The sequence below is a fragment of the Aspergillus glaucus genome, assembly GCF_001890805.1.
Source record: "Aspergillus glaucus CBS 516.65 unplaced genomic scaffold ASPGLscaffold_3, whole genome shotgun sequence".
Lineage (NCBI taxonomy): Eukaryota > Fungi > Ascomycota > Eurotiomycetes > Eurotiales > Aspergillaceae > Aspergillus > Aspergillus glaucus.
This window is the reverse complement of record NW_019170455.1, coordinates 531,829-557,440: the sequence shown is the minus strand read 5'-3', so window position 1 is coordinate 557,440 and position 25,612 is coordinate 531,829. Positions and strand designations below refer to the sequence as shown.

Genomic DNA, 25,612 nt, shown 5'->3' with positions numbered 1-25,612 from the left:
AGAAGGGGTAGAGGTGGATCCAGAAAAGGTAGCTGCAGTGCTCCAGTGGGACCAGCCCAACACTGTAAAAGGAATACAATCCTTCTTAGGATTTTGCAACTTTTACCAACGGTTTATTTATGGATATAGTTGCATTGTGAAGCCACTGAATCAACTAACAAAGAAGGAGATCCCATTCTGCTGGACCCCAGAGTGTGAGGAGTCCTTCCAGCAGCTAAAGCAGAACCTTGCAACTGCTCCAGTACTGACACACTAGTCATGTTAGAATTTTGTCAGATAATCTACCAATATACTCATATTGTTCGGGACCGTCACAATCCGGACTATGAGCCAGTAGAGGGAGAAAACTTAGATGCAAGCACACTGCTCCCCACACTGCAGAGGAAACTGCGCCATAGCTCCCCTACCATGCCAAAGGCGCTGGTAGGCACACAAGAGGCACCAACAACTGCCATGCTCACGCACACTTGGGAACCAGAAACCTTCCCACATGCATGCACACACACCTGTGGCCAAACAGAGCCACATACAGATGAGAGTCACATTGCTGGTGATACAGGAAATCCGGAAATCCTGGTGCCACAGTTCATGGTACAGGCAGCCATGAATACCGAGACAGCATACAATACTGTCCCTTCAGCATCAATGACAGACCTGATCCACACAGTCCAGGCCAAAGATCCAGACACTGTAGGTATGTTTGCATTGTTGAAGGAGGGCCGCAGTGCACAGCCTGACTCACCCTGGAGCATCTCCTCAGATGGGTTGCTCAGGTATGACAAACGCGCCTACATTCCAAAGTCCTCCGCAATCATCCAAGAAATTCTAAAGACAAATCATGATGATCCACAAGGCGGACATCTCTGAGAAAGGCGCACCTGGCAAAGCATCCGATCCCGCTACTATTGGCATGGTATGGGGCATGATGTCAGGGAATACATACAACACTGCCAAAAGTGCCAGAATATCTCAACGCACCGCCATAAGCCCTATGGTATGCTTGAACCATTACCGGTCCCCAGGGCACTGATGGACTGGATTAGCATGGATTTCATCACCAGTCTCCCGCCATCCAATTGGCGTGGACACACCTACAACGCAGTGCTCGTTGTAGTAGATTTGTTTACCAAATACTCATGGTACTTCCCCTGCACAAAAGATATCAATGCGGAAGAACTGGCCACAATATTCTATGATGACTTCGCCCGCTATATGGGCATGCCACACCACATTGTCAGTGATCATGGTTTACTCTTTACCAGTGAATTCTGGTCTATCCTCTGCCACAACCTTGCAGTCAAACAAAAACTCTCCACTGCGTATCATCCGCAGACTGACAGCCAAACAGAGCACCAAAACCAGACCCTTGAATACTACCTGCAGGCATACACCAACTGGCACCAAGATGACTGGGCCGCATGGCTAGCACTAGCCCAACTCATTTACAACTCCAGCTACCACAGTGCCATTAAAATGGCCCCTGCTGAGGCACTTTCAGGCTATTGCCCTGATATCCATTCAAATGTAGACAACCTCCTGGTCTCAACCAACACTGATGCAGTGGAACACACAAAAGACCTTCATGCAATGCACGATATTCTCAAAGTCAGATTTCAGACAGCAAAGAACGCCATGAAGACCCAATATAACCAGAACCACATCACCCTCACCTTTAAGGTGGGTGATTGGGTCATGCTCTGCACCAAGAACATCGACACTGGCCGCCCTGCAAAGAAAATCGATGATAAGCAAATTGGACCATTCCAAATTACCCATGCTACTGGCAAGCAAGCATATACGCTCCAACTTCCTCCTGCATGGCGCCAAATCCATCCTACCTACCATATATCCCTGCTCGAACCCTGGCATGGCACAAATGAGCCCCATGACCGGCCAGGCCCTGTCAACGACTCTGAAGACTACAAAGTCAAAGATATCCCCACCGATAAGAAGGTGCGAAATCAACAGAAATACCTTGTGAAATGGGCCGGATGGCCTAAAGAGGACGCCACATGGGAACCAGAAGAACACTTGGTCGACTCTGAGGCCCTTGACCACTACTTCGCCAAGCGCCCAAAGCAGGCTACGCCTACAAGGCATACACAGCGCACTGCGCGAAAGCTAGCAAGGAGAAAGTAAAACAATTTTGACATTGCAGCTAGAAACACCAAAGACACCCTTCTGCCCCTCCGCCTCGAATCAGGCAGCCTACAAACCAAATGCATCACGGAATCGACCAAGGATACTGCGGGTGGATGACAAAGGCTCAGGCTCAGTCACTGGATCAGGCGTAGTTAGCCGCGGTGCGGGAACATGAAACGGATAAACCAATGTAGCGGTTAAAACTCCGTATCGGGGAAGTCGGGGGAGTCGATTATCCGGACTGCACGAGGCTATAGGCGACGAATCTTAATTACACTAGGAGGATGACATTGATCTCTATAGTCACAAGGGTGATGGAACGAGTGCTTAGCTATCTTAACCGAATGTGTGTGTGTCCGTATATGAGAGGTCTGTCGGCCTTGGTAATCGGACCAACTATTAATCCACCTTGACTTTCATCAGAACAACCACCTGCACGTGATCTTCGGGCACCTCATCAACAGGAACACCAGCACGACGCACCCGCGGCTGTTGCATATGACAACCCAACAACACCACCGCAGTCCTAACCTGTTCAAGAGCAATGGACGACTGATAGTGCCGAGCTTGGTGCGCACAGTAAAGAAGACGCTGAGCCTCCTCCTCACAACACTCAGGAACCTGCGCACATTAGCAAACAAACCACCACCCTGAAAAGTGGAAGGATAACCTACATCGACACAGGCCGCACCAGACCGACCCTGTGTGACACAGCGGCTGCACTTGTCAACGCGACCAGCAAACTTGCAGACATGCAAGGGGTCCTGTGCCAAGTGCTGCAAGCAGCGCTGGCGCCAGTCCACACCTGACATATCTGCCCAGAACACCTCTTCCTCGTCATCCAGTTTCCTCTTCTCAGCTTCCACCACTTGCTCCCGCATAGCGGCCTCATCAGCCTCAACCCTGCTGCCTTCCTCTGCCAGAACCCCAGTGGCACGCAGATGCTGCTGCAAGCTGCGACCACTCACCCCTTCTCTGGTGTTGACGGCATGAGCAACCTCTTCAGCAGCAGGGATAACAGGACTCCCAGCTCGTTTGAGTATTCTCAATGCACGACGGAGTACATGACGGTCATGGCAAGAGTAGGTGTGATGTAGAATGGGTGCAGAAACAGCGCTTTGACGAGCCATGATGTGGCGATATCTATAGCAGTGTGGATTGTCAGCCAGTCATACAGCAACCTGATGCAAAAACAAAGCCAACAGAGGAACCCAAAAGACAAAAGACATGCGAAGGCTCAGATGTGCATTGAGACTGTTGCTACGGACTCCGCCCGCAACCAAAACAAAAGACAGCTTGACACAATAAACACACCAAACCGACCCCAAACAATCCAAAGTTCAAACAACAAACAAAGGAGCACCTGCGCTTTCATATAAGCCCAAAAGAAAGTGTGAAACTCACGAAATCGCAAAGTTGTGTTGGTTGGTAGTGTTGGTGCGGTAGTCTGTCAAGAGGGAAGAAAAGCCCTATGTGATGATGCTACAAAACTACTCACAACAACAAATGCACTGCGCCAACCACAGCGCGCCAGAGGCAAAGCATCCCACACAGTTTATTCTACACTGAAACACAATTCTTTCACGCAGAAATAATATTTGCAACAACCCTATATTGCAGCGCACTGCGATACTTTTCCAAATTACAATGGCATCAGCCCGTGCTACACTCTCATGAGATACACTGAATCTATCTCTCCGTCAACCACGATATTTATGATTGCCACAGGGACGCGGCATCGAAGAAGAAAGGGAACCATGTTAGAACTTGTGTAGCACGGAGGCCGCAGCGCAGCCTCCGCAGTGCGGAACTGCTGTGCAGTGCGGATTTATGCATTATTTATCCATGTACATAAATACCAGGTCACATGACCAATGTCAGTCATGTGACCACCGCGAGAATACTTTGAAGCGTGAAACGGGGAAGCTTCGGGGCAGCGATGCCGATTCTCCGGATTACCGTACGAGGCCCATATGACAGCCGTGGGCCGTAGAGACAGTATCGCGCAGTAGGGAATGTACGTAGTATTGAGTCTGCTGTAGAGTGCTTGCTAGGACTCCCTCAGAGTGTTCCATCGCCGTACGATAAAACTTCTCCGGAGCTCACTAGATCGGTCCGACATTCATCCGATCTTCATCAAAGCGGATAGCTCGGAGGGATCGGGGAGTCGATATTCCGGACTGCACGAGGCCGAATGGAAGAGACTTTGATTTACCGATTGAGGGTGATATTGACTGTCTAATACCGTAGTAGATGAGTGCCTGAGTGCTTGATCTATCTAACATCCGACCATGGTAGCTATTAGAACGGATGCTCCGACGTCGCCTATCGGGCCGACTATTTATCCACCTGACTCTCATCATACTTCGCGGCGCTGGTGGTCGGACTTTAGCACACCAGCGATTAGTCTTGTCAATACTACGCATACAGTCCGCGGTGCGCTCATCACGCTGTCTCAATCCCTTCTTTCTTACACAAGCCCGAGCTGTCTCAACTCAAGGGTTATTGAATAAACGAGTATATTAAGCTAAAGAAAGAAAGGAAAAAGGCTTATGTACATCCGCTCGTACGAAGAAGTTCTGGTGCATGGGTCTCACCGCTCAGGGTGCACGGTGCACGAGGTTTCTGCCGAGTACTAACTAGAGGGTTCTCATATGAACCCATAACAGTTCTGGCGCAAAGGTCATCTTGGAGGGTTTGATTCTTCAGTAGAATTATAAGATCTACTGCCCCAGATACGTCAGATACGTCCGCTCTAGACGGGAGGTTCCTGTGTAACTGTAAAAATGCCAAAAATATCAGATTACTGAATGTAAAGTCGCAGCATGTGGGTAGATCATCAATCTTACATAACCATAGTCAAGTGAATACAAATCTCATAAAGGTTTAGCACCATTCATGTAATACGATGACAGGACTAGTAATTTGTAGAATGAATGGACGTTTTATTACCCTAGTCGGATGATCGACATCTGACATGCAGGACCCGCTTCGGGTGTCTGGAAGACTGGAGAGATTATCTATTTAGATCCAAAGTGAAGTTGTTCAAGCCTATATAAATAATGTTTGTCTAAGAAGTATACCAAAATAGTTATTGAAATCAATCGGACATAATGGCCAACATGTCGGAACCACTACTAGTCCCGATCCAGCTAGACGCCTTTGTGCTCAACCCAGCAGTCTGCGGCGACCCAAACAAACCCGAAAGTCGGATCTGTCCTATCACCCAACCCAACTACACCTTCCTTCGATACGAGGATTTTGTCGCCGAAAGTGACGTCCAGCCACACGCTGACCTCCACAATGCCGCCCCAGCCGACCACAACTCCCGCATGACGGACCTGGGCACTGGTCAGTATCGCCGTAATCGACATGGAGTTTATATCCACTGGAGTCTTCCACGGGCGTACCGGGCGGGTGTCTCCCTGACAGATTCGGTAGGGGATAAATCGCGTCGCGACCAGGAGCGCCAGCGTCATGGTCTGGGGAGGGAAACGGATGATGCGAGGCCGTCTGCTGCGGCGGAATATATCGATCCTCCGACGAGGTGGTTGGTGGTGAGAAAACTTGATCTGGATACGATTCAACCGGTCGAAGCAAAGGAGAACTTTGAGGAATACACCGCGTGGGTGATTGAAGGAGACTACTTGTGGAAGTTGGATGATATACCCGCGCACTACGATCTCCAGGTCGATGTATCTCCTTTTCTGGCCGGCGATCCTGACAAAGAGGTGGATGTTAGGGCGCAGGCCGAGGTGTTTATCGGTCGCAAAACCCCACTGAAGAAATGGTTGGATGATGCCCCTAAAAATCCGCCTCGGATCCCATTACTGGGCAGTGGAAACCAGCTCTTTGCGGACTTCCAACAGCACAATTCGAATGTGTTTAGTATGGTGGATAATTTTTCATATGGGGATGAGACAAGCCCACAATACCTGGACGTCGCTGAGGCCAGTTACTATGTGATTGGGTGGCACAGGAATGATGAAGCAGATCCTCTGTGGATGGAAAACGATCCTCCGCCCCGTGCTGAGAGACTCAACTCCCTTTTTATGTCACTTCAGGGGAACGAGAAGGCTTGGCTTGATGCTACAGGTCCAGCTCGTTTACTGTGTCATGGCGCTATGTATAGTGTTCAATGGGACTGGAACAAGAAACCAAAGACGCCTGCTGATGAATTTGCCCGTCGTCTTCAAGACCAGAACAACCCTGCTGTATCGGTCGGAACAACTGCGTTGGATTCATTGATGACATACTGCAAGGCAAGAAGAGGGGATGGAGGTGATTTTGATACAGCCACTAAGTTGGAGAAATTGATTCTTGCCGTTCAGGTTCTTCTCCATACCAATGATGATGGAGTCGAAGGCCAGCGTGAAGCGATAGATACCCTGTATAATTGGAATTTTACTCGTTCCCCTGGTGGAATTCGGTACTTCCTGGCCACGAGTGATGATGCACAGGCCAAACCGCTTCAGATAGACGACACGAGCCAAACGAACCTGAAGACCTTGAACCAACACCAGATATTGAAGGAATCCTGCCTTCGCGTGGTAGACCAGCTGCGATGGGATATGTTTGCTTTGTGGTGGAAATATATCACTGATCCAAGCAATACAAATGGCAGCAAGCAGCAGCAATTCAAGAGTGATATTTTGGAGATCCGCGATCGAATCGTGAATATTGGAGGGAAGATTAAATTGTTGGAACGGGAGATTAAGGGGCTCAAGAGCACGGAAAACGTACGATCAGGCACTCATCAACCCTACCATCAGGCTCGAGATCCAACCCTCTTACTTGGAGGTATTGACCAGGGATGGCCGTCAGACTACTTGTCTCCACTGAGTGTTCGTCTCAAAATGCAAACCATCTCTTCGACAGAGGATGAACCGATACCTGATGGACTTGAGAGTGTCTTTAACCAGATAAAAGCAAGGCTTGCCTCATCCATGTCACAGCACATGTTGGAAGCTGCGAGGAATCTGTTTCGGGAGTTCTATTTCCTGATTCCCCCGAGTGAGCGACAACCATCTCCTGGGAAATATTATCCACAATTTCACGACAAAGTGGATGAATGTTGGAGAGATCAATGGAACCAAAGGCAACCATGGCGGCCACTTTACATGGAATGGGAAGCAGAGTACATCCACATCCCCTTTGAACATTGGTCGTTGGGTGAACAGGCCGCTCGCCTATCAGAGAATAATCAAATCCGCTATGGAGTAAAGATAGACAGCGGCGCTCCTCTGTGGGAAGAGCTTACAAAGCCCTCGGAGGGCGGAAAGCCTTCGACTCTTGACAGGCGTTTGATCTCCGGCCGCGGGCTGATTCTTCCTCAGCCAAGTTTTTCTCTTGATGCGCGGGTCCGCCAGTTATTCTCAACCATTCCTGAACAGGAACTCGACGACCACATCACCGAAGAAGAGAGAAAGTACTTGCTTGAGCACATTCCTCGAATGCCATATCTATCTGGGCCACTCTCTGGGCTGACTGATGGCCTCTTAACTCTGGCACACGGTACGCATATTAAGCCTCTGGCCAGGACGATCGGCCCAGAGGGTGAACGGATGACTGCAATTAAGTCAGCTTGCGTCCTCCAGGCCGGATTCGATGACAAAGCGTTGGAAATGATCCAGGGGCATTCTGCTCTTACCCCGCTAGCTGCCACCGTAGCCTGGCCTGATCAGACCCATTGTCCTTTCAAACCAGTAACCCATGGACAGGTCAGGTGAGTGCAAATACCATTACCTAGACCAATAAGAATGTCGCTAACACTGCTAGATTCCGAAAACTCAACATTATCGACAAATTTGGCCAGACATTGGTGGCCATCGATCCTGAGCCACGGACTACCGGGCCTCCACCTTTGTACCCGTGCATCAGCGACTTTTACGAGCCTCAAAAGGCCAACGATCAAGATGCCAATACGGTTCTCCAAGAGCCTGATGGCAACTGTCAATTCTTCCAGATTCCTCCGCAAATTGGTCAGAACTCGAGACTTAATGCATGCTTTGTTACCCGCAATGAACCAGACACCTCAACAAATGAGAAGAAGGCTTATTGGCGTCCCACAACGGAGTGGGAAAACCCAATTTGGGGCTGGGTAGTCACCAACTATGCCGATGAAGGCATCCAATTCTTCCTTCCGGATGGAACATTCTACAGTGAGGTCAGGGTGGGTGGACATCTGGAGACAGTTAAAACACCCAAATGGATGCCATTTAAGCCTGATCCCTCTGCGGAAGTACACAACGATCCTAATCGCAAAAAGTTCGATGCGCTCATTGAAAAGCTCAGTGATATTGACTATCTGAGAGCATTTTGGTATATGGTCGTCAACGCACTGGACAGCTTGCCACCAACACCGAACTCCTACGCCCAGTATCTGACAGCGATTGTTGGAAAGCCACTCGCGCTCGTTAATATGGGATGGTCCCTTGAACTAGACCGTCCTCCACTACAGAACCAAGCGACCAACACCATGATGAAAGAACCGAGCCCGTCATTATCCAACCGTCCTGATAAGCAGTATTACGAGCTACAAGTCAAACTGGGCGACAAGGAGCGCGAGTACGATGGCATGGTGGGATATTTCAACTTGACCAAGACAGAAGATGCTTCTGAAGGCGAAGAGCTCAACCTGGATATCATTCAGACTTACTTTGCCACCCCCGATAACAAATTCCCGTCGTTGAAGGCTATTACATCCGAAACCCATCCAAAGTTCCGTCCATTCTGGGAATCGCCCTGGAAGACAGACCCTCCATCTGGCTCGGACTTCTGCAACCCAGCCGACTATGACAATCGCCGAAACAGTCACCTGAAGGTCTTTGGTGCCCTAGTGGACCCCTTCACGCCTATCCATGCGTATTCTTCCTTCTTACCCGCTCAATCCTTACAGCTGGCACCATGGACATGGCAGGAAGCCATGAGCAAAGTCACAGCCTTCTTCCATGCCGGGCCCATCACGCTAACTGCCGACGTGAAAGAGTATGACCCCACTCGAGCCCTGACACAGGAAAACATGAACGAGGATCCTCCTCACCAAGTAGGCCTGCCTGGATTAGGAGGGGGTAAGTGGTCTTGGCTGCAGCCGTATGTTGATCCAAGCGATGGGTTGTCTACGGAGAACCAAGATACCGATTCCGGAGACTCCGATGCAGGTGCCGATTTGCATTCGCAGTCATCATCAGACTCGGCCGGAATGACGCCACCGATCTTTAATTCCTATGGGATTGGGCAGACGGAGAAGCGTCTGGCGAAGCCGGGTTTTGAAAGCGGGCCATACACGGCTATTGAGGGGTTTTTGCATCTGCGCAGACCCATAATGATGGATCAACCGGAGCAGGAGGGAGAGCAAGGAGAGCCACAGGTAGAAGAGATAGGGATTCAAGAACCAAGTGAAGGTCATGAATGAGATACTTGGAATACTTATATATATGTACAGTGCAGCGCAAATTCACAAGGTTAAATGTCAACAAAATCATGGACTTAGTATCTGAGATGAAAAAAGAGCCAACCAAGCTAATAGCTATATAACTAACTGCCTTCACTAGCTTGGTCGGCATTGTGTCTCCAATGCTCTACCCTCAAGCGTGCCGACACCCAGAAGAGATGGTTGAGGTTGTCCGATCGAGCAACAGTTATCTGATGACCATCGGGAATATTAAGGTTGTTAGGCAGTCTAGAGGGTTGCTTCCAGTTACCTTGATCCTTCACAACGAAATACACGTCACCTTCCTTATCGGAATAGTATACATATGTCTTGTTAAACTGAGAGTCATACGCCACCGCCAGCGGAGTTCTCGCTCCACTGTTCTTCGTGTTGTCTATGACCAAATCTATTGTTCATTAGAATTGCAATTCGGTAATAGATAGAATGATAGGGTCAAGCATACTGTTTGTTATCTTTGACGAGTATTCACGAAGAGCGCCTTCTATATCCTGGTAAACCACTAGACGGTCGTCTTTCGTGTAGTAGCTGGCTAGACCCGACCCCTTGACTATGTTTCCAACGCGCCGAATGGTATCCACCTTCTTGGTGTCGAAATCGTATTCCCGTAACTGGCCAACCGTCGTGTTATTTGGATCATTGCTATCGATTCCTTGTCAGCTGGACAGTCTAGTCCACGTATATGATGTTAGCTTACCCAAGGAAAAAGACAGACGATTTAGTGCCGTTGGAACAAGAAGTGATTCGCGTGTTATTATCTTCAACTCTGGCAATAGTTTGATTGATCGGACTCAAGATGGCGATGTTGTTGTCAGTGGTTGGAGCACCTGCGCCTCCTGCATTGCCCGGGGCAGCAGAGTTTCCTGTAATTCCCACGACGAACTGGATGCCCGAGTAGGTAGAAACGGCGATGTCGGATGTGCCCAGAACGTTGCCCGTTGGTTCTCCATCGGTTGGTTTGAAATGCTTTGTAAAGTTTTCTCCCTGGTGAATTGTCTTTCTGATGTCTAGGCCGAGGCTGGACTTGGTCGTCGTGAAGAAGACTTGGATGTCATCATGGGAAGGGGTTTTGACGGCAGCGACACCGGACATATTGAGTATAGATTTATGAAAGGGACTTAGGTCAATTCACTAAGTGTTTATAGTTTTTTAGGTGCAGAGGTAGAAGGCATGGATCGAGGGACGAGATTATATGTGTAGGTGGAGTCCATATCCGGTCAGTGGGACTCATTCTTAAGGTCTGCCTCTGTCAATTGAGAATTAGTGATACTGCTGAAACCCATCAGCATCTTTCAGCCGGTCGAAGCGGGGTGTCACCTCATCTTTTCGGGATTGACAATTGTTCAGCCCAGCCACGTAAGTCATGTTCCCCACCAGATCTGCAAACTAATGCAATCCTCACCACAGCCCCCAACTGAGGGGTATCTATGTCGATCCCACCGTAATATGTGATTTAAAAAATACAAAACCAATGACCTACAGCAACTGCACTTCAATCATCAGTATCATTCAACGAAAATGGTCATGTATACCGGGGGAGAAAGCACTGCGATAAACTCGCCTCGTCATCTTCCCCTTCGCCATGCGATCCGAAAGAAGGAGCAACATTCATCGACAAAGGAATCGCTCAATACGCATGGTTCGAAGAGCACGCACCTAAATCCTGGAGAAGAAGAGCTTCATTCCTTTTGGGCACCGAGTCTTCCTGCTGGTCCACCTTACCAAGTCCAAGTCGACCAGACAGTAAAATCACCAGAGGAACAACAGCCCCTTCAACTCAAGGGTAACAAGGAGTTTGTCGTCGAGGCCCCTCGTTTCACCTTACCGACCGGATCGATTTATTCTGTCTATCCACCATCAGGATACAGTGAGGACCATCGCATTCTGCCTCATGTTGTTCTCAGCGATCCGTTCTTGCCATGGGAGCGACAAGGCAGTTCGAGACCTCCAGCCTCGCCAGTGACGCGCTGTCGCGTGCCATGGCTGGCTTTGATGGTGTTCACCCAGGATGAACTGCGGTTGTCTCCAGGTGAGGTGGTTAGTGATGGAGGGGACCTGTCGAGAAAGCAGTCCAAAAGCACACTTGCTACTCGATTGAGCCTGAACGAAGTCTGGTCGCTCAATGAGAAGGTAGCGCTTCCTTACCGAGAGGAGGACTTGATAGGCGAGAACACCACAGCGGACTTTATTTTCCTTCCCAAGAATCTCTTCTCAAACATATTCCCGGTCGGAACGGAATCGGACCGCCAAAGACATGACGTATCGTCTTACCAGTATCTTTCCCACGTGCGGAAGGTGAATACCGCCGGAATGGCAGTGGCGGGCCAGGAAGATACTGGAATATTCTCTATCATTGTTTCCCCTAGATGCGGACCGATTGAACCACTCCAGCCCACGACAGTCTCCGTTCATCTGGTCTCTATCGAAGGAATTGAAGAAAGTATTCCGTTTCCCATCCCAGACGAGAAGCAGCGTGTTGCCCTTTGCTCACTGCATAGTTGGAACTATTCGATACAACCACCTGGCACGCGGAATATTCAGGATTCCTTCCAGTATCTGGGCGAAAATCTGGGCGTCCTTGGACCTCCACCTCGAATTCTGAACAGTTTGCAGGCGTCAGACGATTTGACCAACCGGTTAGCCAAAAGACTCCAAGATGGATATTCATTGGTTCGATACCGAACCCAGACAGGGGAAACGACTGTTGCCTTTTTCCGAGGCCCCTTCACTCCAACTGTTGTGCCTCGAGAGACCCAGCACGACAACACCTTTGATGCGGACTTCGCCCACTGCTCCAACTCGGGCCAGGATTTGCAGATTCTTGACCCCGAGGTTGGAATCATGGATATCACCTACTCTGTCGCTTGGCAGGTAGGTCGCATGCTGGCCCTGGGCGATCAGGCGTTTACTATGGCCTTGATGCGTATCCGTAGCTCGATTTATAGTGAGACAATGAAGGAATGCAAAAGTTTGGCGCTCAAAGAAGACAAAAATACTCACGTTGTGACACGCAGCGAACTTCTCGGTGCTTTGCGCCACATACCAGGGCAATTGGATCAGATTACAACGGAAAAGGAAGATATCGATCGATCAAACCGATGGTTTCGACGACACTGGCGAGCGGGGGTTGCCTTGACTTATACCGCACGTGGCATTCGCAAGAGGTATCTAGACGTCGCAGTCAAGGTAGCCAAGAAACTGGCCAAATCCACCGATGGCCAGATTTATAACGAGACCAACAAGCCACTCTCGGTAGACTGGATGATCCTCTTGAGCTGGGTCATGGACCGACTCTTCCTGCACGGGGTGCCAGCGCACTACCTCATCACGGACCCTAGCCATCTTGAACCAGAACGATTGAAATTCTTCCATATTGATTCCAACTGGACTGATGCTATGGTTGATGGTGCTTTAAGCTTAGGCAACCACCGAGGCGAGGATCGTGACCGCGTGGCTATTAAATACGCCTTGAACGAATATATATCCACGGCTCAACCTCGGCTGTCCTATACCCCTCAAATCCCCACATATGGTTTTTATCTCCGGTCAGATGTGGTTTCTAGATTTCCAGATCTCAAGGTTACCACTCTACCTGAAACCACAGAGCGTGCTCCTCTTCTACGGCACGAAATTGTCTCTGATGGCGTCATGTTGGGTCTGTTTGACCGTGTCCCAGGTTCGCGCGACCTGTCGGAGCTGGTCTTCTCGCAACCACCCCACCAACAATGTTTTGTCGCTAGCTCGTCCCTATCCAGAGACGAGTTGACAGTCCGTATCAGACGACAGTACACGGTTGATTGGGACGAGCGCCAAAAGGATCCAGCAAAAGAAGCCTCGATTGATCCTAGTCTCATGCATCCGGACGACTCTAATCCCATATTTGCTTGGGGTACGAAGCAAGGCGCCAATGACCTACGCATTATTCGGGCGTCTCGATATGCAGATTTCCAGCTCAAGACTTTGCATAAGGAAATGGGCAAGTTCACAAGAGGTGGAGTTGAAACCAAATTTTTTAATGACGACACCGCGACATCTGCTTTGCTTGCCTTGCAGCTCAGTGATCCAATATATCAATTCCATATCTGTCTGGATAACGTATTTCCCAATAATGGTGATGCCTATGATACAGGACTACGGACCCTGCAGAGAACAGTTCCCCCTCAGGTCAGTCCTGCAAGCATGCCATCTATCACAGACCCGGAGCCAGAGCTTGAATCAAAACCCACCAAATATGCCAGGCGTCAACCGTCCCCGTCACCAGAGACTACGTCCACAGCAGTTCCTTCGACCGCTATTGCAGACCCAGAAACAACCCCGGCTGTCCTTGCATCTACCTCCCAGTCTTATAAAACATACCAAGTCCCTCGCCCAGTGAGTGCTGTCGTACCCGCCAGCCATCCCCAATACAAATGCAACATCACCAGCGTCAACTCCGACACGATCAATGTGACGAAAGAAAACCTGCCCCAGGACCTAATATTCTCAATCCAAGTCTCAAACAACTACATCCCAGATTACAAAATCCAAGCATTCGACATCTGGATCCCACTAGGAGAAGCCGACTCGCACAGCCCCAAACTTCTACAAACGTACCAGGGCCTACGGCCCACCATGCTGAGCAACCTGCGGTTCAATGTAATCCACAAGTTTCCCATGCTAGATGGCATACCACATTTGCAGCTCACTGCCATGCCACGCAGTATGAAGAGGGTTGTCCCTGCTAACATGGTTTCGGAGATGAGCTTCGTGCTGGGTCTGGCGCAGGTTAATCGGTTTTCTTTCCCCGAAACGCGGTTTCAGGTCAGGACGCAGGTGCGATATCGCTTGGATCGGATGCCTACTTTTGATGGACATATCGATGTGGTTGTTAAGAATATATAGATGCGGCCTTTCTAGGATTTCTAGTCTGAGTAATAGCAGCTGTATCCAACGCTGAGATAGTACATTATAATAACAAGTTACTAGTACTCCTTGGCGAGTCAAAGGACGCAATATAGCGACACCCCGGTAAATATTAATCTAACAATACCTGCTTACAGAATACTTTGTAACTAATTCTACTCCATAAATTAGCACATTTTTAACCAAAGGCTCCGCTATCGTTCAACTACACTATTTTTTGTCGACCATTTCATCGACCAACCATTAGCTAAATCAAGTATATGATAAAGCATCTATTAGACCCAACACACTTCTACCACGTCAAGCCATATCAAGATCTCACAATAATACTATTTTCAGAGCCGATTAGTCACCTTGCGGTGTTAATTTAACACTTCCCTAAAAATACCAATACTCCGTAATTAGTGTTTGACAAGTAATTTCAAATTTTCAATACATTATCATCTACCCCGCCAGCCCTGCTCCGCAGCCGAGCTGGGTCTCGGGTCTCCTTCCGAGCTATCCAATCATCGACCACAGAAACCGTTGGCGGGTCGGGTATGATCATGGATATGCGTCCCGAGCCGAGACAGGAAATGTCTAAATTAGACGTGCATCGGAACCCCCGAGATCATCTGTGATGAGGGTGCATGCCACCTGCGTACTGCCTAATATGTCAATTGTTAATCCCACCTAACTCGCTGCAGATGTAGCGAACTGGAGATGAGGAGATTTGCTGACGTGTTTCCTTCGCTTTTTTGGTTGCCTCGCTTATTCAAATGAGGCATTTTTGGATATACATGCTCCGTAGTAGGTCGGACTGAGGGATTTGAAAGTTTCAAGCTGTGTATTTGTAACTGTCCTATGGAGTTTTTGAAGGTGGAAGAGATCTGCATGGTATGGGAAACGCATGGAAGTCCCTCCATTTCTTGATGCCAAGTGCATGCAGTAGGACCTTACAGTTGTCGCATGGCGTTTCGACACAATTGGCAATCTTCTGAGGATCATACGCTTGAAGAACACGATCGGGGGGTGGAGGATGCTGGGGTGTTTCACCAAAAAAATGTTTCCTTGATAGAGCAAATCCTTTCAAACTGTTTGCAGGACGAACAAAACCCGGTCTAGAGAGTGAGTTAAAGCCAAAATAGAGTCGAAAGACAAAAGGGAGACTTACTGCAAGAGATTGAGAAATGGATATGTTTCTGCACAGTTTCCAAACCGAGTCCCGATTCTCTTCCACAGTTTTTGATCGACTGTTGCTCTGAATTTCCGGAAAGTATCCTGGATGTTTTTGCTTTTACCTAATGCTTCGAGGAGATAGCAGACTGCTTTATCCAAATCATTTTGCGGATTATACGGTCCGTAATTTTCCCTCAAAAAGGTCTGTACAGCGAGTGGGATCTGATTAAATCGGGTTCGCAAATCCTCTGGCATGGCATCGGTTGCCTCCCCGTGTGCTTGAACAAAGACGTCCATTTCCGACTTTGCTTCCCATAAGACCTGATTCAGACTTTTTCGCTTCTTTCCCGTTTTCTTGTCCTTATCCGGCACCGGTATACGATTGCGTGACGAGTCAAATGTCCACTTGAACCCATTCTCAGTAGACGTAAGTAGATCCCGCACTAGATTAAACCGCGCTAGTTTTAATTCGCTCTCCCATGTACCAGTGGATTCCTTTGCCCATTCATATCCAGCCAGTGAGGCCCCCAAGAAGAACTGCTTCTTGTCTCCTCGATGTGTCACCCATGTGCACTGAAACATGAATGGAGGGTCTCCGACACCTTTCAGTTTAATACCTGTACTTGTGTTACCGGCAATATTACTACACCATTTGCCGTAGACTGCTGTCAGAGGAAGAAAGAAGTTGTCTTCATTAGCAGCAACTGGAGCATAATCAAGCCGTGATAGAAATAAGCCCAAGAGGTCATAGGGACTCCAGTATTTGAGTGCTCGGGCTTTCGGGTCCGTGGCCTGCTCGAAACCACCTGCGCCCTGTTCATGATGGTCCACATGGAACTTGGAAATAGTCTTGCTCTTTTCTTTCCAGTCTGGATTTATTCGGCGACGAATGTGCTGAGCTGGAGGCAGGGTACTGTTGGTATAGTCGGTACCATCATGTTCGTCGCGTGGATGTTGCTCGTTGCCTAGTCTACCCAAACTGCCAATGTGCATGTGAGAGAGGCCCATTGGAACATTATTGAAAGGTATTCTTTACCTCAAGGCCAGAATACGGTTTCGAATCTCGTCAAGCTCTGTTTTGTTGGGCTCTTCACTGTAATGCACTTCAGTTTCTAGGAAGTCATAGATCTAGAAAGCCGCGACAAAGTTAGAGCTGTGAGAAGAAAGGATTTCTGAACGTCTTTTTACTTCCCTTGTCCCTATCGTACCTGTAAAGATCTTTCAGCTTACAGTCTCTAAACCTGAGAAAACCTTTATCCTCACGGCGACGACCCATCGCGTAGGTCTGTAGTATTGATTGGTAGTGCGTCGTTTTTGTGGTGGGATGAACACTCATATATGAAGAGAGGAATTCCCCGAGTATTGCAGGTATCGTAATTAATTTTCACAATTTGCCAGTTGAAAGTTTGCAATACTAGGTGATCTGCACGGTCACAAGGATTTACCCAGAAACACCCCTCAGGCGAACACATATCAATCAATCCCCTCCTCCTTCCTATTCATAATCGATCCTCAATTATAGTCGCAGCAAATCAGCAAAATCACAACCCATCGCAAATTCGACTTCGTCGACGTCATGACCAACGTACGCTCCCCACCTAGTCCTCCTGCATACCAAAACTAATCGAAACAAGTCGCAAATCACACCACCCGAAGGCTGGGCCAATGACGATTTTCTCCTCGAAAAAGGCACCTACTGGGGACCCGGACAGGGCGGCCAGGTCATGGTCCAAAAACATGGACTTCCGGTCGCAACGCCGATCATGTGTATGACCAGTGGAGAGCAAGAGGTTCTGTTCACCGCGGGGTCTAACTGCTACATTTGGAGTCCGATTGACGGAGAGATCTGGGAGGTTGTTGAACCACAGGGGTCTGTTGAGACGGTCATTGCGGCTATCAAAGAAAGTGGGAGTAGATCTCTGACTTGTTCGAAAGTTAGTCAGATTGAATAGGTCGGGGCTAGTTGAGTTTACGTATCGCTAAGTCTCTGATTGTTGGTTTTGGAATCAGTCGTTGTTAAATATTACCATGTCAACCTGATATGACATTATATGGCTAAGGTGTAATAGAGAAAATATGGACAGTAGTGGTCAGCTTGTACGCCGGAAGCATCCCCAGGAACGACCACCCGTCGCTAGCGATCCTCAATGGATATATTTCAGTGGCACCAAAAAGGCTAGCGCGATCCGAGTCCAGCCCGGCTCGAATCTCGACGACTTCCTCAAATTTCTCCCCAAGCAACGCTTCGGTATCCAAGATGCTTCCTCCTCTCTATCCCAATTCCATCATTCTGATTTGTGGCTGAAATGGCTGAAGGAGGTTGACCCCAGTGTGAAGGCCTTCGTCAACCTCTCCGGGACACAGGACCGACAGATTGACACTTTTCAATTCAGGTTCAATCTCCCGTGGCCGGGCGCGGCATCTGTTGGGTTCAGTTCATCGCACAGTGCACTGGAATATTCTTTCTCAAGACCAGACCAGCAGGATTCCATCGAAAGTATCCACAGCCGGATCCCCCGTCCAGGAATTGACACCGAAGGGAAGCTACTTTATTGCGGACTAGACGTCGCCCAGACCTCAGAAACCATCACCACAAATGTCAAGGAGCTTTTCGAGTTCGTCGGTCAGTACCGGCTATCTGACCATCTACATCCCTTGATCGCTGCCTTGTCGGTGACATTCAAAAAGTCCCGTTCTCAGGGGAAACAGAATGCTCTCTGGTTTAATCCATGGGTGGACAATCAGACGACTGTGCGATTGCAGTTTCAGCTTGACTTGGCATCTACCTTCAAAGAGCCCCTGGAGTCGACTTTAACGGGATTTACCCTGGACACTGCCGATGTGATTTGCAAGAAGGTTCTGGTTGCTGCACAGTTTGATGATGGACCGGGAGCAGTTGAACAGGGCGAGGTGGCGTTTTACGCTTCGTGCTTGGTAGCCCCGAAAGGTGTAACCCCGATCAAAATGGGTGCAGCCGTCGAATTTCGTCAGGGTTCAATCAGAATCACGCTTCAGCCACCGCCCCAAGGCAGCTTTCTCGAGACTATGCTAGCATGGCTGGGTCAATTGACCAACTCGGAGAACGTAGCTGCTGATAAGCTGCCTGGTCAAGATGACTTTTTTGAAAACGTTCACGTTCGCCGGATTATCATCGATCTTGATCTTTTGGACTCTCAGCAGCGACTACAATTTGCGATGACAGACTTTGATATCGATATCGAGGCGGCGGCCACATTCGGCAAGCAGGACGGTCCTCCCCCGGTGTTTCTTTTATCCTATGGATGGACGAAGGGGAGAGAAGCGTGGGGTCGTTTCCGAGGAAAGCTGTGGACAGGTGAGTGAAAGAAAATGCTGTGATAATTTGATGATTGTCAGCTCTTACAATCAATGGCAGAGATCGATCCCGATGATAACGATATTCTCAATCCGCATTATGAAGCGTGGAGAGGCTTGACGCCTGTCTCGACAGCAACTCTAGCCAAGTCAATCAATCTGAAGACTATTGTTCCCGGCCAAACACTTGAAAATATTCCAGATTTCATCCCAACCAACATTACCCGTGCCTCGCTATGCCTATCCCAAGGGACTCTGGCCATCGGCGCAACGATATCCACCCAGGAGCCGAAGGGTGACGTGCCACATCCGTACCTGGGTCAACTGGCCTTAGATGCGGTATATAAATGGGGTGACGAAAGGGGATTCAAAGTCAGGCTTGCGACGATGATTAGTCTACAACAGAGTGATCCATCCAATTCCCACGGCCCGACTACTCTCATAGCTGAGTTAGACTATGATTCTGAAAAAACGGCATGGCAACTGAGAGGATTCCTAGAGGGTCTCTACGCCAGTTCCCTATATGAATTCTTCGATAGTGACTCGGCCAATAACGCTATGCCTCTCATCCAATCAATGGCAATTGAAAATCTGGATGTGATCTACAATTATGCAGCCGGCCGATCATCCCGCCATTCCTTGTCCATAGAGGGAAACCTACTGATTGCAGGAATCAGCCTGGAGTTGATATACAATTATAGCACTGGTTTTGAGTTCTCCGCCAAAGCGGAATTTCCTTCATCTGATGCGAAGATTGGCACTGTCGTTGGGGATATTTTTGGTGAAACGTTGCCACTGCCAGACTTCCTTGCAGATATCACATTCGACCATCAATCATCCATTAAGATTAGGCTTGAAAGACAAAAGCTGGACAACAATGCAGATTCGACTACCAGTGACAACCAGACACCCCCCGTTCACTGCTTCCAATTGGTTGTTGAAATTAAAATTGGAGACCTTGAGGTGGTCTTCATACGATACCGCGATGGAAGTTGGGAAAGTGGGAGTGGCTCTAAACAGTTTCTGAGAGTTGGCCTAAAATCCTTACCACAGCTTCCTGAGATTCCTGCCTTTGGCGAGTTTCACCATCCTTTTGATGAGATTTGTTACGTCTGGGTTAATGACCCAGTCACCAAATTAACAGAGGCGCGGGGATTGACACGAAAGGAAGTCAAGTACCTGAATGAGTCATTGACAAATAAGTTGGTTGTACGGGATGATTTCAAAAAAGAAAAGGAGTCTGATTTACTCGTCGGCGCTGGATCTCATTTCATGGTTCTAATGAATGAGTCGATGGGAGATCGATCGTGTCTACTAGACTACAACTTTCTCAAGAAATCTACCAAGCGCAAAGATGAGATCGCGAACGTCCAGGAGGGAGACAATACCGTTGCTCGTTCCATACACGCCGACGAAGACAGTGAGAAGGAACCTCCGGGTAAGGCACCACTTAAGAAAAGCATCGGACCCTTTTCACTCCACGGCATCGGTTTCAAATACAGCGGACAGATTCTTGAAATTATGCTGGATGCAACGGTCGTCCTGGGCCCTGTCGAGGCATCACTTTCTGGATTTTCCGTCGCTTTGAACGTGAAACGGCTGGATGACATCTCACTCCGCTCTGTGGGCATTGATGGCATGGCGGTCGCTTTTAATGAGCCTCCTATTAACATCGCGGGTGCAATCGTCCACGGTAATAGCCCCGATATGGATTACTACGCTGGAGCTCTCATTGTGGGATTCGACGACTGGCTGTTCAAGGCAGCGGGATTCTACGGTGAGATTAAACCGGAAAATCGTGATCCATTCCACTCCATGTTTCTGTTTGCTCGACTTGACGGACCGCTACTACGTCTGTCGTTTGGTGAAATCTCCGGAATCGTTGCCGGATTCGGGTACAACTCAGACGTCCACACTCCAACCGTTGACGAGGTGCTCAAGTTTCCATTGCTTGCAGAAAGGGACCAAGAGGAGGGCGTGGAGGAAGAGAGCACCGTGGACAGACTCAATCGATGGATAGACCCAACTCCCGGTGGTTGGTTCCAGGTGAAGGAGAATGCCTATTGGGCCGCTGCTGGGCTGAAGATAAATGCCTTCCGGATGCTATCCGTTGACGCTGTGGTAGTGATCAATTTTGGAACATCTGTAAAACTGGGCATTTTCGGAGTGGCTACAGTCGATCTACCCTATGAGAAGGCCAAGAGTAAATTCGCCCATGTCGAGCTAGGCCTGGCGGCCGTGGTTGAATTCGACTACGGCACAATGAAGGTCGAAGGACAGCTAGCTCGGACCTCATTCATTCTGCACCCAGACTGCCATCCGACAGGTGGATTCGCTCTATACTCGTGGTTTGACGCACCGCACGCAGATAAGAACCAGGTGGGCAATTTTGTCTTCACCGTGGGCGGGTATCATCGAGCCTTCGACCCCCCAGTGGGCTATCCTCAACCCCCTCGCTTGAACATCAGCTGGAGCTACAGCAGTAGCATTAGCATCACAGGCAAGGCCTACTTTGCTATTACTCCCAAAGTATGCATGGGCGGTGGAGAGCTACACCTTTCGTTTGCTGCTGGTCCCATCAAAGCTTGGTTCGACGCTTCGACAGACTTCCTGATGAACTACCAACCATTCTACTTCACTGCCGAATGCCGCGTTAGTGTTGGAGTCAGTTATACCATCGACGCATGGATCGTGCAAAAGACCATTTCCTGCGAGGTTGGCGCCGGGCTTTCACTATGGGGTCCTCCGATGGCTGGTCGTGTTCATGTGGAGATTTGGATCACATCATTCGACATTAATTTTGGCGAAAGTCCATCAAAGCCTGAATCACTCGACCTTATTTCCTTCTATGGATTGGTGCTCGAGAGAGACGGAAGATCAGAAGCACTGGAAGGTTTAGATCGGCCTACCAATGAAGCTCATACTTTCCTCGCGCAGTCGGGATTACTGGGTGACGATGCCAGTGGGCGATGGAAAGTCCGGGCAGGGATATTCTCCATGCGTATGACATGTAAAATGCCCATCAGTCAAGCTACCCTAGGAGAGAAACGAGTCCAGCACGACAGTGAAATCCATGCTAAGCCGATGCAGCTCAAGGACAAGATAGCATCTCACATGAAAGTGTCTATCAAGCAAGGTGGCAATGAATCAGCAAACTGGACAATGAAAAGCAAAACCCAGCCGCTTCCAACGGCATTGTGGGGCAAATGTCTGTATCCCCTTCTTACCCCTATTGCACACACATGCTGATACTAGGACGTGTCTCTTAGATGACGAGAAGCTCGATCCCTCCTATAACAGAAACGCCGCTGATACACTCCTCAATTCCTCGGGTGGCACTATATCGCTCATGGTGGGTATCTCGTTAACAGTCCCACCCCCACAAAAATCAGAGGACAAACTAGGCGTGCTTCCAACTGCAAGCAAAGCCATCGATAGAATCAACGCCACACAGCCATTCCCACCGCTTCAAAAGGCCAATCCAGATTGGGCGCCGGATGATACTCGACAGGACGATCCGTGGGATGCGGTCCAGAGTCTCTGGGCACAACCTCGATCTGGGGACGACGGACGGAGTGGCTTTGTGGATCGATGGGCGGGAGCTTTTGGATGGGATAAGGGCTCGATGAAGGCTCTGTCTGGATTTCCGAAGCGGATGCAAAGTAATTTTAAGAATTTGTATGTGGCTGCTCCTGCTGTTGCAAAGTAATTTGAGCTGTTGGTTTTTAGCTCATATAGGAGTTTATTGTGATGGCTTGATTCTCTTGTCTTAGTCTGCTGTTTTACTGATGATAACCTTGAATAGATGGTTACTGAAGTTTAGTAGAACCATCCCGGTCCTCATGAAGAAATAGAATATCATCCAAGCTGCATTCGTAATTGTGTAGTGAAAAATAGATTTCATGGTATTTATATACCACGGCACCGCGTGGTCTGTATCATTGCGATATTCTATCTATATATTACGATCCAGCTTGATATAGTAGACAGCCATCGTAAGGATCCTCATAGCAAAGAAACTTTGTAAAATTCAAGGAGAAGAAGCATCAACCTCAACAAACAATGCCTAACTATTCCAACCTCCATGGTGGCAACTACCCACAGGCCGGTCTGTATCCCAAAACAATCTTTGGGTCAAATACCAGCCCACAAAGTAACCTAGCACCCACACGAATTGAACAAGCAAAAGGGATTGGCCAGGGAGTTTGTGTATATGGGCGATGCGGGCTAGTGGCAGGGCCGTATGCTGGGTTTAAGTCTGAGAATGCTCAGCGCATAAGGGAGATTAGAAAGGAGTATGATCCGAGTGGAACGTTTTCGAGGATGAATTGGGGTGGGTTTAAACTTGGGTATTGAGGATTGGAGATGGGTTGGAGGGTGGATTGGAGGGAAGGGGTTGTTTGCCTGACCAAGTTGCCCAAAGCAATACTCATAACTGCAGCATCAGTATCGTGAGCCGTGGAAGAAACAACGAGATTTCTCTGAGCAAGATGGGATTCATTTTCAAACTGATAAATGTGTCAGTTGATGCGATATTCAGTGCTCCGGCTGTATATAGATAAAGGTAGATAACGACTGGAGGGAAGAATTTTAGATTCTCTTTGGGTAAACCAGACGATAAAAATAGGAAGAAAGACCTTTAAAGATAATAATACCCAATAATTCCAGTTTCTGTCTATTCAATGTAAGAGTATCGTCCTTTTCTGGAACAACTCTGTGATGAATACATTAGCCTAATATCAAACCCTCCAGAAACCATCCAACGTTCCGGGTGCGATGTTGCTATTCTACTCGAGAATCAACCAAACCCCTGCCTCTCGACAGGCTTCTCCAAGAACTATAAATGCGTCGTCGAAATCCTCAGATTCGTCGTCGAGGTTGAGAGTGATTTTTTCAAGTTCGGGCACAGCCGACTCCCGGTTGCTGATCAGGTGCAAAAGCTCCTCTTCCAGGCTGGGGAAGTCAGCCTCATCAATATCAAAGACCTCAAGGGTCTTGAGTGATTTTGGAAGTAGGTCGTCAAGGTACTGTGGAGGTGTATCGTCATCATCAACGAAACCGGGTGGGTCCACGAGGTTTCGATGGCGCATGGAGAGATGCTGAAGCACATCGAATTCTTTGAACGAGCCGAAAGCCGTGTCTTCCAGGATGGACATATCATCATTCAAGGGCCAGGGTATACGTTGAGTGCACGTCCCATGATATGTCTCATCAAAGCACAGGTAAATCGATAAAAGAGTATCTTTTGCTTGGAGGAGAGCGGTCCGAAAAACTCGGTGATCAAACACGTAGCTTTGATCTTTGTTCAAGAAGTTGAAATGAACTTCGAAGTGCTCCAGTTGGGTACATGTAGCAATCCATTCGACCAGACCATTGAATATGATCCCATTGTATACCTTAATCCGGGTAACTGCACACGGTGGTCTGTTCATTGTAGAGACGTCCAGGGGTAGCTGGCCTCCAAGTGGATTATCGGCGTCCAATAAGAAATCTACCTCGATTTCGCGAACTGCCGGAAGACAAAAGAATGGGCTCATGAAGTCTGACCAGATCACAACGCCAGGCTCATTATTGTGGACACAAACCTCTCGCAGGAATCGGTATGGAGGGGGTTCGCCAAATGGTCTCCGACCCTCAGCTGCTCTGGTGAAAATGACTTGGAAGAAATCTCCACCCTCAACATACAGCTCCAAGCGGTTGATGTAGGTCAAACGAGGGAGTAACAAGGCTATCCATGCCTGTGCGCAGAATGCTCGAAGGTGTATCTTCCACGTATTCAGATCCTGCGCCCCTTGGCCCGAAGCTTCGTCAATCAGATTCTGGCCTAGTGCTGAGTGCGCCCAAGCATTCCACGCTCCATCGAAAAGATCCTCGGTCAAGTATTCGGTCCCGTATTGATTGCAGTGGTTGTTCCGATCATATATCAAAACACGAACTCGGTTCGCCAGATCCGGGTGTCTGTAGAGTTTCGCGATTAAACGTATATGGGGTTCCGAGAAAGACCTGGATGCTAGTATTTATTAGACACTGCTAGATTTACTATATGTGTTGTAACCCAGTTATTCCAAGTCTGATATCCAACTCCAATCACTTGGCCTAGCAGCAAGCAAATGAGCAGGATGTGAGCACTGGAGTTCAGACGTGTATTTCAAGAGGGCTTAGTGCAACTTTTGCTGTCTAGGATATGTGGAATTTACAGGAAACACCACACCCGCTTAGACATAATGATGGGAGGATTGGAAGTAGCTTACCGTGACTGAATTATATTGCACAAATTCAAGACTGTGTTGTGTGCATGCGTTTGACAAACACAAAACTGTCGAGACACCCCAAGGAATATGTCCCTCCTTAAATACTGGAAATTGTGATCAGGGATAATAGCCCCATCCTGCTAGCACAGATTTCTGTATAATAGATGCCCCAAATTCCAATTTCCACATCCCTGTTAGGCCAGGATCTATACCATGCGTTTGGCACGTATTGCCGGACATAATGATGCCAATAGAGCGAGAAAATGTAAAAGGGATTGAGATAGGAGAGAGTAGGAGAGAGTAGGAGAGAGTAGGAGAGAGTAGGAGAGAGTAGGAGAGAGTAGGAGAGAGTAGGAGAGAGTAGGAGAGAGTAGGA

The 25,612-nt window shown here is 48.6% G+C and overlaps 8 protein-coding genes across 8 annotated transcripts; 4 read left to right on the top strand and 4 right to left on the bottom strand.

Moving 5' to 3' along the window:
• Positions 1-2,350: 2,350 nt before the first annotated feature.
• Positions 2,351-3,759, bottom strand: ASPGLDRAFT_988478 (uncharacterized protein). Its single transcript, XM_022550633.1, has one exon. The coding sequence runs from the start codon at positions 3,270-3,272 to the stop codon at positions 2,562-2,564; it is 711 nt and encodes a 236-aa protein (XP_022404417.1). The 5' UTR covers positions 3,273-3,759; the 3' UTR covers positions 2,351-2,561.
• A 1,505-nt stretch (positions 3,760-5,264) lies between these two features.
• Positions 5,265-9,556, top strand: ASPGLDRAFT_164182 (uncharacterized protein; the record flags this gene model as incomplete). The annotated part of the gene is made up of 2 exons (XM_022542570.1): positions 5,265-7,867; positions 7,921-9,556. 2 exons carry the CDS (start codon positions 5,265-5,267, stop codon positions 9,554-9,556), a joined length of 4,239 nt encoding a protein of 1,412 aa, XP_022404416.1.
• Positions 9,557-9,617: 61 nt separating this feature from the next.
• On the bottom strand, positions 9,618-11,048 carry ASPGLDRAFT_987945 (uncharacterized protein). The gene is made up of 3 exons (XM_022550631.1): positions 10,290-11,048; positions 10,038-10,234; positions 9,618-9,980 (listed from the first exon to the last, which is right to left on the bottom strand). Exons 1-3 carry the CDS (start codon positions 10,682-10,684, stop codon positions 9,679-9,681), a joined length of 894 nt encoding a protein of 297 aa, XP_022404415.1. The 5' UTR covers positions 10,685-11,048; the 3' UTR covers positions 9,618-9,678.
• Positions 10,898-14,777, top strand: ASPGLDRAFT_988325 (uncharacterized protein). The gene is made up of 3 exons (XM_022550632.1): positions 10,898-12,007; positions 12,065-14,599; positions 14,666-14,777. The coding sequence occupies exons 1-2, from the start codon at positions 11,111-11,113 to the stop codon at positions 14,471-14,473; spliced, it is 3,306 nt and encodes a 1,101-aa protein (XP_022404414.1). The 5' UTR covers positions 10,898-11,110; the 3' UTR covers positions 14,474-14,599; positions 14,666-14,777.
• A 467-nt stretch (positions 14,778-15,244) lies between these two features.
• Positions 15,245-17,324, bottom strand: ASPGLDRAFT_79482 (uncharacterized protein; the record flags this gene model as incomplete). The annotated part of the gene is made up of 5 exons (XM_022550021.1): positions 16,845-17,324; positions 16,689-16,780; positions 15,648-16,631; positions 15,434-15,594; positions 15,245-15,330 (listed from the first exon to the last, which is right to left on the bottom strand). The coding sequence occupies exons 1-5, from the start codon at positions 16,986-16,988 to the stop codon at positions 15,245-15,247; spliced, it is 1,467 nt and encodes a 488-aa protein (XP_022404413.1). The 5' UTR covers positions 16,989-17,324.
• ASPGLDRAFT_32209 (uncharacterized protein) lies at positions 17,229-17,604 on the top strand (the record flags this gene model as incomplete). The annotated part of the gene is made up of 2 exons (XM_022544146.1): positions 17,229-17,237; positions 17,287-17,604. 2 exons carry the CDS (start codon positions 17,229-17,231, stop codon positions 17,602-17,604), a joined length of 327 nt encoding a protein of 108 aa, XP_022404412.1.
• Positions 17,605-17,728: 124 nt separating this feature from the next.
• On the top strand, positions 17,729-22,694 carry ASPGLDRAFT_118417 (uncharacterized protein; the record flags this gene model as incomplete). The annotated part of the gene is made up of 3 exons (XM_022539958.1): positions 17,729-18,986; positions 19,047-22,193; positions 22,255-22,694. 3 exons carry the CDS (start codon positions 17,729-17,731, stop codon positions 22,692-22,694), a joined length of 4,845 nt encoding a protein of 1,614 aa, XP_022404411.1.
• An 874-nt stretch (positions 22,695-23,568) lies between these two features.
• On the bottom strand, positions 23,569-25,476 carry ASPGLDRAFT_55043 (uncharacterized protein; the record flags this gene model as incomplete). The annotated part of the gene is made up of 2 exons (XM_022548111.1): positions 23,569-24,995; positions 25,449-25,476. 2 exons carry the CDS (start codon positions 25,474-25,476, stop codon positions 23,773-23,775), a joined length of 1,251 nt encoding a protein of 416 aa, XP_022404410.1. The 3' UTR covers positions 23,569-23,772.
• Between the last annotated feature and the right edge of the window lie 136 nt (positions 25,477-25,612).